Consider the following 12,709-nt stretch of genomic DNA (forward strand, 5'->3'; position numbering starts at 1 on the left):
CTGTTGACATTTTTTTACTACTTGGTATATATAGTAATTCCCTGGAAGCTTGAAATCTGTTTCCTTGCCAAACTCTTTCCTCCGTCATATGTTTATATAGTGATTAGTTTTCATGGGGTTGCTCATTTGGCTATCATATAGATTACTTGTTTTTTTTTTAAAAAAATCATTCATTTTGTACTAAATGATACAAAAAATGCATGCATTTGGCAAACAGTTCTAAAAAGGAAAATCGAATTTTTGGTTTACCAATCTTGCGTTCCTTTAAACTGAAAATTAAGACTAAAGCAATGCCTTTTTAAGCTTATTGAATTAAAACAAAGATTGCTGAAAATTGGTTGATTTGGGTCACTCATTTTATGTAGAACTATTAAAACTAATGCTTTGAGGAAATAATTTTCCATTTCAGATCATATTTATGTTTTGCATGATGTATAGTAATGATTTGATCTTTTCTTTTAATTTCATGCAGGAACTTAAATAAAATAGCTTTTGATGCCATTGCGATCATATCCAAGCTCACTTTTCAGCTCTTTTTCTTCTTGTTAAGTCATAAATTGAGGCATGATTAGAACTTCTACTCTTGTTCTACTGAGGCTAAACTTACCGCTGGAGTAAATGAGTGTCACTCCATTGACTTTGGAGGAATTGTACCTGCCTAACCTCAACAGTGAATGAGGGCATGGTACAGTGAAATAATAAATTATATTTAATTATACTAATGGATGGATGAATGTGTTTCATGGAATTGAGTGTTAGCAGAGTATTAGATATAAATAAACTATTGTTCAAAAATAACTCTACAGGAGTAAATAGACTACAGATGCTCCCCGACTTACACAATCATTCCGTTCCGGAAGGCCTTGTGTAACTCGAGTTTTGCGTAAGTCAAACGTATACCCGACCATTACGCAAAAAAAAACCCCACAAAACTCCTATTTCTTGCTTATGGAGCTTTTTCCATAAGTGCGGATTTGTGTAAGTCGGGTCTTGCGTAACCCGGGAAGCGTCTGTATATGTGAAGCATTAAAGTGATGTGGAGGAAAAAACTCCTTAATATTTTAAAGTAATGATCATTATAGTGTAAGCAGTCATAAAAATAGATGGCCTTGCAATCCATTTTTGTTTTAGTTATATCCGAGATGTGACATAGGAAATGAGGAATATGGCCAAGTAAGGATTAAAAAGCAGGAGCCAAAATGAACTGTTAAAAGAAAAATCCTGTTTCCATGTTTATGTTTTGATTGAAATACATTAGCTAAAGAGAAATACAGAACATATATCTTCCAAAGTTTCTCTTACAATGATTTGTACTTTGATACAAACTAAATAAAATAGAAATTAATAAACATAAATACATAAAAAGAAAAATTAAGAAAAAAGAATAGAAGTAGCATTATTGTATACGTCATGAATACAAGCAGTTATGTCACATTGCCTAGCTTAAATTGTAAAATCATCAGGGCAGGGACTGTTTATTCTCCCTATAATGTGCCATCCAAACTTAGGATGAGATATACACTTGTTCTTAATAATCCAAATGGAATTTGTATTAACGTGTTTTTCATTTTACCCTGAGTCTTCAGGAGGTATATGTTGTTATCTGTGTAATATCCCGTGCAGTGTGGGACTCTTTGCTATATTTCTTTTAACTGAGAAGTGTGCTGGTTCAGTTAGGGGCAGCAACTCCTGGCCTCTCCACATAACTGCCTACGTACCAGAATGCAGCAGAACTCCTGCAGAGGGAATGTTTGCACACACACACCCCATTTACTGGGAGACTAAGATTCATTGAAGCACTGTGTAGGAGGATGATGGTGGCAGACTCGGGGTGTAGCAGTAGCACAGCCAGTAAGGTCTACTCACAGTACGTATCTGCTAGCCCAAAACACTGTGTTAAGATGCAGTGGACTGTCTCTGCTATTCCCACAGTACCCAGTAGTACTGGCCATTGTCCAGATGCATGCCTGCTACAATAGCTTACGAATCAGTTTCCCAGCCTGTGCCTTTTGAGCGAATTTAGTGAGCACGTAGTCCAGCTGCTCCAATGATCTTGTTAAAAAAACAAAATGAATGTTGAATTGTGCTTGTGAATAGAAAATGTTTTCATGTTCGTTTTATATGCTTTTAAAAGGTCTGTAGTAAATGTAAAGCTAACAAGTCCTATGTTGTGCCTGTTAGTATCTGACCAGCTTTATTCTCTTTTAGCAACTGTATAGGAAGAAGCCTGGAATGACAATGTCTTGTGCCAAATTACCTCAAAACATTTCCAAAAATAGATACAGAGACATTTCGCCTTGTAAGTGTGTGTGTATGTGTATGTATGTTTTTAAGTTAAAATACTGTATTTAATTGTACTTGGTAGAGAAATAACACATGTTCTTGAAATATTTTTTCAGATGATGCTACACGGGTCATTTTGAAGAGTAATGATGACTACATCAATGCAAATTATATAAATGTGAGTTGAATTCTGTGTCATTCATACTGTAAGTACATTGTGGCAGCATTCTGAAGAACAGTTGATTTATAAATTGCCACTGCAGCTTTTCAGCAGAAAATGTAAAAATAAGATAATTCACTCTTTTTGGAGATGTTTCTCAAATCTAACATGGACTGGAGTAGATGGGAAGTATTTTCATCAGTTGGCTTAAATGTTAGTAGGTTTGTTTATCTAAAAGACAGTAGTTGATAATTTTCTACTAACTCTCAGTCAAATTGAGAGATTTTATGTGCCGCAACAAGAGCCTGAATTTTATTTCAGATGGGTCATTGTTGGAAGAAAGTAGCCATCTAGAGTTAAAACTAGCACAAAGTAAGCCAATGCACATTGTTGTAGCAGTGTTCAAGACTAATATTAGCAGAATTCAGCCTGGTAGGTCTGTGTCTTCTAGCCAGTAATAACAAAGTACAGCTAACTTTTCACTTCAGGAATACAAAGGAAAGATATTTGATTCCAGGATTAGTATTTAAATGATCAAATATTGTAAACAGTAGATGTAATGTGCATAAGTCTACCCAAATTATTTTGACACTGAACTGTCACGTTTTTTCATATGCCTTCATTGTGACCTGTGGTCTTGACAGCTCAGGTATTTGGAAACTAAAGTCTGTCAGTTAATTAAATGAAAAATATTTGGGTTTCTTAACGGTTTTAAATAAGGTGATTTTTTTCTCAGTCTTGACAGGTCTCTCTTGTTTTGTGTGCTCTTTTATCTGTGGTCTAGCGGTAAACAGTTGAATAGTATTGATATTATTGATTCATTCTTCTTGTATTTTTTGTAAATCTAATTTAAATTATCTAGCAAAGTCTAAATTTGTGGTGCATAAATTAAAGTTGCCAAGAGAGTAATGTTGTTTAACTAAAATAATGATTAATTTGTTTTCTTTTAGATGGAAATCTCTTCTTCCAGCATAATAAACCAGTACATTGCTTGTCAGGGTCCATTACCAAACACTTGTCCTGATTTTTGGCAGATGACATGGGAACAAGGTTCATCTATGGTTGTAATGTTGACCACTCAAGTTGAAAGGGGCAGAGTAAGTCAAAGTTCTAACTTGAAATCTAATCACATATTATTTTTAAAATCCCTTTTTGAATCTGCCATAAACAACTAGGGTAGAACAGGGCTATCTTGAATTTCTTTTTTATGGCAGTGCTCACAGGCATTGCTACAGTTAAGGGTCTCCTGTGTTTCAGTTTTAAACCGTTTATTTCAAGATTATGCAACTAGTCTTAACATATAGTGTAGTATTGAAACATATATAAGTCTTGATTCTCATATTTCATAAATGAATTTTTAAAGACTTAATCTGACTGTTTTTACAGTGAAGTAGTAAACAAAGTTTACCTGCTTGGAGTGTGTTCTTTTTTTCTGAGCTCTGTCAACTCAAAGTCATCATTTTTTCTGGATTAAAGTTTCTGGGCAGGGATGATTTAATCCTGTAAGGAGGCCTAGACCGGTGTTGTATTGTTTGCTTTGCTATGTCATAAATTTTGCTTTGCGATGTCACAACAATCGCTAATTATACTATGGAGCTCTTTGGAGAATTGGATCCAGATCCATGGATCAGCCTTAAATCCACCATTATCCATTTATCTTTGAAAAGTCGTGGAAGATGGGAGAGATTCCAGAAGACTCGAAAAGGCCAAATATAGTGCAAATCTATAAAAAGGGAAATAAGGACAACCCGAGGAATTACAGACCAGTCTGCTTAACTTCTGCACCCGAAAAGATAATGGAGCAAATAATTAAGCAATCAATTTGCAAACATCTAGAAGATGATAAGGTGATAAGTAACAGTCAGAATGGATTTGTCAAAAACAAATCATGTGAAACCAACCTGATAGCTTTCTTTGACAGGGTAACAAGCCTTGTGGCTGGGGGGGAAGCAGCAGATGTGGTATATCTTGACTTTAGTAAAGCTTTTGATATGTCTCACATGACCTTCTCATAAACAAACTTGGGAAATGCAACCTAGATGGTGCTACTATAAGGTGTGTGCATAACTGGTTGGAAAACCATTCCCAGAGAGGAGTTATCAGTGGTTCACAATCAAGCTGGAAGGGCATAATGAATGGGGTCCTGCAGGGATCAGTTCTGGGTCCGGTTCTGTTCAGTATCTTCATCAGTGGTTTAGGTAATGGCATAGAGAGTATAATTATAAAATTTGCGGATGATACCGAGCTGTGAAGGGTAGCAAGTGCTTTGGAGGATAGGCTAGAATTCAAAATGATCTGGACAAACTAGAGAAATGGTCTGAAGTAAATAGGATGAAATTCAATAAAGACAAATGCAAAGTCCTCCATTTAGGAAGGAACAATCAGTTGCACACTTACAAAATGGGAAATTACTGTCTCAGAAGGAGGACTGCGGAAAGAGTTCTGGGTGTCATAGTGAACTGCAAGCTAAATATGAGTCAACAGTGTAACACTGTTGCAAAAAAAGCGGACATCGTTCTGGGATGTATTAGCAGGGGTGTCGGAAGCAAGACACAAGAATTAAATCTTCCGCTCTACTCTGCACTGATTAGGCCTCAGCTGGAGTACTGTGTCCAGTTCTGGGCACCCCATTTCAGGAAAGATGTGGACAAACTGGAGACAGTCCAGAGAAGATCAATAAAACAATTAAAGGTCTAGAAAAAAATGACCTATGAGGGAAGATTGAAAAAATTGGGTTTGTTCAGTTAGGAAAAGAGAAGACTGAGAGGGGACATAAGTTTTTCAAGTACATAAAAGGTTGTTACAAGGAGGAGGAAGAAGAATTGTTCTTCTTAATCTCTGAGGACAGGATAAGAAGTAATGCGTTTAAATTGCAGCAAGGGAGGTTTAGGTTGGACATTAGGAAAAACTTCCTAGCTGTCAAGGTGGTTAAGCACTGGAATAAATTGCCTGGGGAGACTGTGGAATCTCCATCATTGGAGATTTTTAAGAATAGGTTAGACAAACATCTGTCAAGGATGATCTATATAATACTTAGACCTGCCATGAGTGCAGGGGACTGTACTAGATGACCTCTCAAGGTCCCTTCCAGTTCTATAATTCTTTGATTCTATTACTTTCAAGCTGTACCTCCACGCAATGGAGTACTACCTCTGGGTATTTGCTTAATCAAATGAAAGATTATTAGTGTTACCAAATTGACTACTATACGTGCAATCTTTTATTTAAAAAGATTTGTTTTTGACTAGTCAGTCTTGTTAGTGCTCACTCCCATTTTTATGTATGCTTCTTTTAATACAAAATGATGTCGTTACATGTTATTAGCTGCATATGTACAAATTATAAATAAGAAAGTAATTATAAGTAATTATGTATATGTTACCATAATGGCATCACCTAATTTCACAAAGGAAAGTCAGCTACACCTGAAACTCTGGTTGATATTGTCTCCTTAATAATTTTGTCCATTGTGTTGCCTCTGTCCACTGAAGTACCATTCAAATTTTAGCACATATCTGGTGTATTTCATAAAACAGCTGGTATATTATTTGTAACATTCAGTAACAGTTGGAGAACTTGAAACACATAAGCATAACTGGCTGATTGCAATATCCTGAAATTTCATGATAATTCTGAGTTTTATTTGGTGGGTTTTATAGTAGGTGTCTATCATCCTGGCCAGCAAAACTGGTCTGTGCTGAGGATAGTCACATTAATTCAGACTTCAGTTCAGTTGTGTGTGTGCATTCTTCTTGTTAAAATAACCATGTATTTTCTGTGCTGTCAGACCTGTTAAATACCATAAAAATAATTTTAGGTGTGTTTTTTTTAAACTTTTTAAAACTATTTTTCAGTGACTCAGTTTTACTATATGATGCGGTGTGCTCCCAAATGAACACAATTAGAGCGAATTTCAGTTCAAGTGTCCTTTTAATTTACTTAGTTTTCTTTGCAGATCTAAGAACAGACACACAATAGCAGTTCTCTGAGGTTTTTTAATATTGATATTTATAGAATTCTTTGAGAGCTGCTAAATATTGAAATAAAAGGACTTTATTTGTCTTACCCATCGGCAGACTCCCTGCTCTAATGCTGATGATGGGGCTACTGAGGTCACTATCACACTGCATGCCAGAGTGTCTCAGGGGAGCAGGAAGTCTGCAGATATGGCTGCTCTTACAGACCCTGCCAGGTGGGTTAGAAAGATAAAAAATATGCATGAACTGAAATGACCTCTTTTTATATTTGGGCATTTAAGCAGTTTGTCATAAAGTTGGTCTTCTTTAAAGTTCTCATTTAACCGTAAAGATTTGGGTAAACCCAACACCTAATGCACCTTATTTTTGTCCCACCATGAAGCAATCTTAGTCATTGCTTACTGGCCACCTCCTCCTATTCACGTTATAACAACATGTTTTCTTTTTCATGTAAATCTGCCATAAGGAAGGATTATTTTAGGATTTTAGAAGTTAGGAGTGGCTCTAAGGAGGGACCTATCACTGTGGTGTCAAAAGGGAATATTTAGTGGATATTTAAAAAGAAGTAATATCAAAAGTTAAAGTCATCACTATTCAATTACACTAAACTCAAGAGTTGGGGCCTGTGTGAAGGAAACGAAGTTGAGAAGAGAAGCAGGACTTCTACGTGATTTTACCTTACTTTATGTATGAAAATCAAGTAGTTAAGATCCTGCAGGCAGTGTAGTTATGTAATAATCACACAGCTAGATCAGAGGAAAAGTTTGGTACCTTCAAGGTTAATGGCAACTGCACATCCTGCAATGTTAAACCATATTTTGCCCTCAGGTATTCATATAGAACTTTCATGGAGTTACATGCATTTGCAGATCAAAATTTGATCCTTTGATTATGTCATATGAGCAAAAAAACAGTTAAAAATGATTAATTGTATTAATTTGCTCAGGACTAATATCAATTACACTAGTTTGAATTTTTTTTCCCAGTTATGCAGTTAATAGCTCATTTTCAATTATAAACCCCTACAGTATGTTCGGTAAGTAAGTCAACAGTAATTACAAAATGCTCAGAAGGGAACTTTTTGCTGAATCTAAAAAGGAGGAAAAATAACGTTCTATGACTCTAAAGACTGTCGTCTTTGAAAACCTTAGGTTAAGTGCCATCAGTACTGGCCAGAACCTACAGGAAGCTCATCATATGGAAATTTCCAGATTACCTGCCATTCAGAGGAAGGAAATCCTGCTTATGTCTTCAGAGAGATGACACTGACTAACCTTGAGGTAAAACTATAATACAGTCATTCGTCAAATTCTTTGGAATCCTCAAAGTAGAATTACCTAACTTCAGACATTCTTTCCAGTTTTATAGCACATCCACATGTAGACTATTGAATATATCCAGTTAATTGATCATTTTAAAATCCCATAGAAAATGAGTCTCAATTTGAAAGATTTTATTTTGTGTGAATTATTTTCTTTGTTATGAGTACATACCTTTTGTTCACAAAAAAGTTTTAGTGGTACCTTTTCAGGGAATTGAACAGAGATTTAATCTTGTTCCCATTATGGGTACAGTGCAATACGTCAGTCATTTGGGATGAGTGTTAATTATCTAATTTGGTCCAAGATAATCCTAAAGCTAAGCCATGACAATAAATAAGAAAGTATTAGAGATTTATTCTGATATATTCCCTCGATCTTTTCAAAACATCGTTAAACATTAGATTAGGATAGACATTAGAAATTTTTCATTGGTGCTGCCTAGAAACACATTTTGTGTCTCTGAAGACAGTTTTCGGTAAACATTTCTTAATAGGGTAACAAACAACATTGGGGAGGATAGTATTCCAAAAACAATGTCTTTAACTTCATATTTTTAAATGAAAGCCTGGGTTTCTGATATATGGTGGCAAAATTTATGGGGTCAGTTCTAAACTATGGGAATATGCAGGCTCCATCTCAAAGAACTCTGGTTACAGGTAAGTATCCTTCATGTATTAACTTGAGAAAAAAGGATTTGCAGGTAGAACTAGATAAATTCATGGAGGATAGGGCCATCAATGGCTATTAGCCAGGATAGGCAGAGATGGTGTCCCTAGCCTCTGTTTGCTGGAAATAGGCAATAGGGGATGGATCACTTGGTGATTACCTGTTCTGTTCATTCCCTCTGGGGCACCTGGCATTGGCCACTGTCGAAAGACAGGATACTGGGCTAGATGGACCTTTGGTCTGACCCAATATGGCCACTTTTATGGTCTTATGTATTGCTAATGATATGTGAGGCAGAAAAAGCATAGCTAGAAAAAAATCTTTTAAAATGCAAAGAATGCAAATCTTTTCATTTTAGTGCCTTTTATTATTTTTTATAAGGAAAAATAGGATTCTAAAATATTTGTTGGCCAATAATTAATATTCATAAAGTGCTTTGAGATGCTCAAATGAGAGGTAATTATCGGAGTGTAGTTGATTATCACTGTTTTTTATGATGAAGTCTGAATTACATTTGAACAAATTTTGTATTCCTGATAAGAAAAATGAAACCCGTCAGCTCACCCAGATCCAGTATGTAGCATGGCCTGATCATGGGGTTCCTGATGATTCCAGTGACTTCCTGGATTTTGTGTGTCTTGTACGAAAAAAGAGGGCTGGCAGAGAAGAACCTGTTGTTGTTCATTGCAGGTATTTGTTTTTTCTAACTTTCCTAAATAGTCTAACTGAATGCCTCTTCTTGAGCGCTTTCTTCTCTATTTTATTTAGTCTTTTATTGTTCACCATTTCTGATTAAATTCAGTTATAAATTTCATTGTGTTCCTGTTAGAGGAAAGAGACAAGGGGATTTAAAATTTGAATCGAACAGTTACCCATAATTCTCCATAGATTTTGATATTAGCTTCACACTTGAGTGAGCAGTTTTCAGAATCAAATGCACTGTCATGTTACATATAGGTAAAATGCCTGTGGATAGTAATGATCATGATAATCCTAGAGGGAGAAGAAACCACTTCCCATTTAGGAAACTGCTATACATACAGTGACTGTGAACTGCAAAATTCAAAAAGAACTAGATAAATCTTATATCCATAAGGGCAAGATATCTCTCTCTCTAGCATATACAGTAGTGACATAAATCAGTTTTTCACTGAAGTCTGTCTTCTCTCCAGTACTGAATATTTGTGTGTCCATTTTTATCAGATTCAAATATTTCTTAACATTTGAGTACTTTGGCATGAATGGAAACAACTGTATTCATGTTTTCTTTAATATTCTGTGTAAATCTGAAATACACCTTAATGTGCTGCTCTTATTCAATAGTTTTTAGTGACAGTTAACATTTCATCCTTCACATTTAGAATCCATTTAACACAGAATCTCCACAGCACTTAATGTAAGTACAAGACCGGAATAATGCTTAATGCCAATTTTTGTCTTCAAATCAACATGCACATCACCCACTGACTTCTTTGAGAGTTGCAGGCATGCATACGTGAATAGGCTTTGGCCCTTTCATCTTCAAAATGCTGTACAAACAGTAACCCTTACGATCTAACCTGTCAAGTAGTATACCCATTTTACAGACACTAAAGGGACACCGTGAACTTAATTTTTTTATCTACTGTTTTTACAAGTCAGAGCTAAGATTATTATAACTGGAAGAGATTAGAGCAAAAATTGTTGTTGTTTTTTCCAGTATGTTTACTTTGTGCATTTGATAGCCTCTTGTGTATTGTCAATTTCTCCGAAGTATGTTTCTAGCTCATAGACTTTAAGGTCAGAAGGGACCTTTATGATCATCTAGTCTGACCTCCTGCACAATGCAGGCCACAGAATCTCTCCCACCCACTCCTGCAATAAACCTCTCACCTATGTCTGAGCTATTGAAGTCCTCAAATCATGGTTTAAAGACTTCAAGAGAATCCTCCAGCAAGTGACCCATGCCCCATGCTGCAGGGGAAGGCAAAAAAAACCCCAGGGCCTCTGCCAATCTGCCCTGGAGGAAGATTCCTTCCCGACCCCAAATATGGCGATCAGCTAAACCCTGAGCATGTGGGCAAGACTCACCAGCCAGATACCCAGGAAAGAATTCTCTGTAGTAGCTCAGATCCCACCCCATCTAACATCCCATTGCGCCTATTTACCACTAATAGTCAAAGATCAATTAATTGCCAAAATCATGTTATCCCATCATACCATCTCCTCCATAAATTTATCGAGCTTAATCTTGAAGCCAAATAGGTCTTTTGCCCCCACTGCTTCCCTTGGAAGGCTGTTCCAGAACTTCACTCCTCTGATGGTTAGAAACCTTCATCTAGTTTCAAGCCTAAACTTCTTGATGGCCAGTTTATATCCATTTGTTCTTATGTCCACATTGGTACTGAGCTTAAATAATTCCTCTCCCTTCCGGGTATTTATCCCTCTGATATATTTATAGAGAGCAATCATATCTCCCCTCAGCCTTCTTTTGGTTAGGCTAAACAAGGCAAGTTCCTTGAGTCTCCTTTCATAAGACAGGTTTTCCATTCCTCAGATCATCCTAGTAGCCCTTCTCTGTACCTGTTCCAGTTTGAATTCATCCTTCTTAAACATGGGAGACCAGAACTGCAACCAGTAATCCAGATGAGGTCTCACCAGTGCCTTGTATAACGGTACTAACACCTCCTTATCTCTACTGGAAATACCTCGCCTGATGCATCCCAAGACCGCATTAGCTTTTTTCATGGCCAAATCACATTGGCGGCTCATAGTCATCCTGTGGTCAACCAATACTCCAAGGTCCTTCTCCTCTGTTACTTCCAATTGATGCATCCCCGGCTTATAACTAAAATTCTTGTTGTTAATCCCTAAATGCATGATCTTGCACTTTTCACTATTAAATTTCATCCTATTACTATTACTCCAGTTTACAAGGTCATCCAGATCTTCCTGTATGATATCCCGGTCCTTCTCTGAATTGGCAATACCTCCCAGCTTTGTGTCATCCGCAAACTTTATTAGCACACTCCCACTTTTTTGCCAAGGTCAGTAATAAAAAGATTAAATAAGATTGGTCTCAAAACTGATCCCTGGTAACCTCCTTCCAGCCTGACAGTTCACCTTTCAGTGTGACGCGTTGTAGTCTCCCCTTTAACCAGTTCCTTATCCACCTTTCAATTTTCATATTGATCCCCATCTTTTCCAATTTAACTAATAATTTCCCATGTGGCACCGTATCAAACACCTTACTGAAATCTAGGTAAACTAGATCCACTGCGTTTCCTTTGTCTAAAAAATCTGTCACTTTCTCAAAGAAAGAGATCAGGTTGGTTTGGCACAATCTACCTTTTGTAAAACCATGTTGTATTTTGTCCCAATTACCATTGACCTCAATGTCCTTAACTACTTTCTCCTTCAAAATTTTTTCCAAGACCTTGCATACTACAGCTGTCAAACTAACAGGCCTGTCGTTACCCGGCTCACTTTGTTTTCCTTTCTTAAAAATAGGAACTATGTTACCAATTCTCCAGTCATATGGTACAACCCCTGAGTTTACAGATTCATTAAAAATTCTTGCTAATGGGCTTGCAATTTCATGTGCCAGTTCCTTTAATATTCTTGGATGAAGATTATCTGGGTCCCCCGATTTAGTCCTATTAAGCTGTTCAAGTTTGGCTTCTACCTCGGATGTGGTAATATCTACCTCCATATCCTCATTCTCATTTGTCATCCTACCATTATCCCTAAGCTCCTCATTAGCCTCAGTAAAGACTGAGGCAAAGTATTTGTTTAGCTATTGGGCCATGCCTAGATTATCCTTAACCTGCACTCCATCCTCAGTGTTTAGCGGTCCCACCTCTTCTTTCCTTTTTTTTTCCTTCTTACTTATATGGCTATAGAACCTTTTACTATTGGTTTTCATTCCCTTTGCAAGGTTCAACTCTACATGACTTTTAGCCTTTCTCACTTTATCTCTACATGTTCTGACCTCAATAAGGTAGCTTTCCTTGCTGATCCCTCCCATCTTCCACTCCCTGTATGCTTTCTGCTTTTTCTTAATCACCTCTCTGAGATGCCTGCTCATCCAGCTTGGTCTACAACTCCTGCCTATGAATTTTTTCCCCTTTCTTGGGATTCAGGCTTCTGATAGCTTCTGCAACTTTGACTTGAAGTAATCCCAGCCCTCCTCTGTCTTTAGATCCGTAAGTGCTTCAGTCCAATCCACTTCCCTAACCAATTTCCTTAATTTTTTAAGGTTAGCCCTTTTGAAATCAAAAACCCTCGTCGCAGATTTATTTTTGTTTATCCTTCCATTCAGT

General features: G+C 36.8%; 1 protein-coding gene across 2 annotated transcripts in view; it reads left to right on the plus strand.

Moving 5' to 3' along the window:
* PTPN4 (protein tyrosine phosphatase non-receptor type 4) overlaps positions 1-12,709 on the plus strand; it is a 245,977-nt gene that overhangs the window by 213,498 nt on the left and 19,770 nt on the right. For both annotated transcript variants that reach the window (XM_074967065.1, XM_074967064.1), the window contains 5 exons: positions 2,209-2,299; positions 2,400-2,461; positions 3,394-3,540; positions 7,572-7,700; positions 8,950-9,098. In XM_074967065.1, coding sequence (XP_074823166.1) covers positions 2,209-2,299; positions 2,400-2,461; positions 3,394-3,540; positions 7,572-7,700; positions 8,950-9,098 — 578 coding nt within the window. The remainder of the gene's footprint in view (positions 1-2,208; positions 2,300-2,399; positions 2,462-3,393; positions 3,541-7,571; positions 7,701-8,949; positions 9,099-12,709) is intronic.

Source organism: Natator depressus, chromosome 11 (genome assembly GCF_965152275.1).
Source record: "Natator depressus isolate rNatDep1 chromosome 11, rNatDep2.hap1, whole genome shotgun sequence".
NCBI classification, from domain to species: Eukaryota; Metazoa; Chordata; order Testudines; family Cheloniidae; genus Natator; species Natator depressus.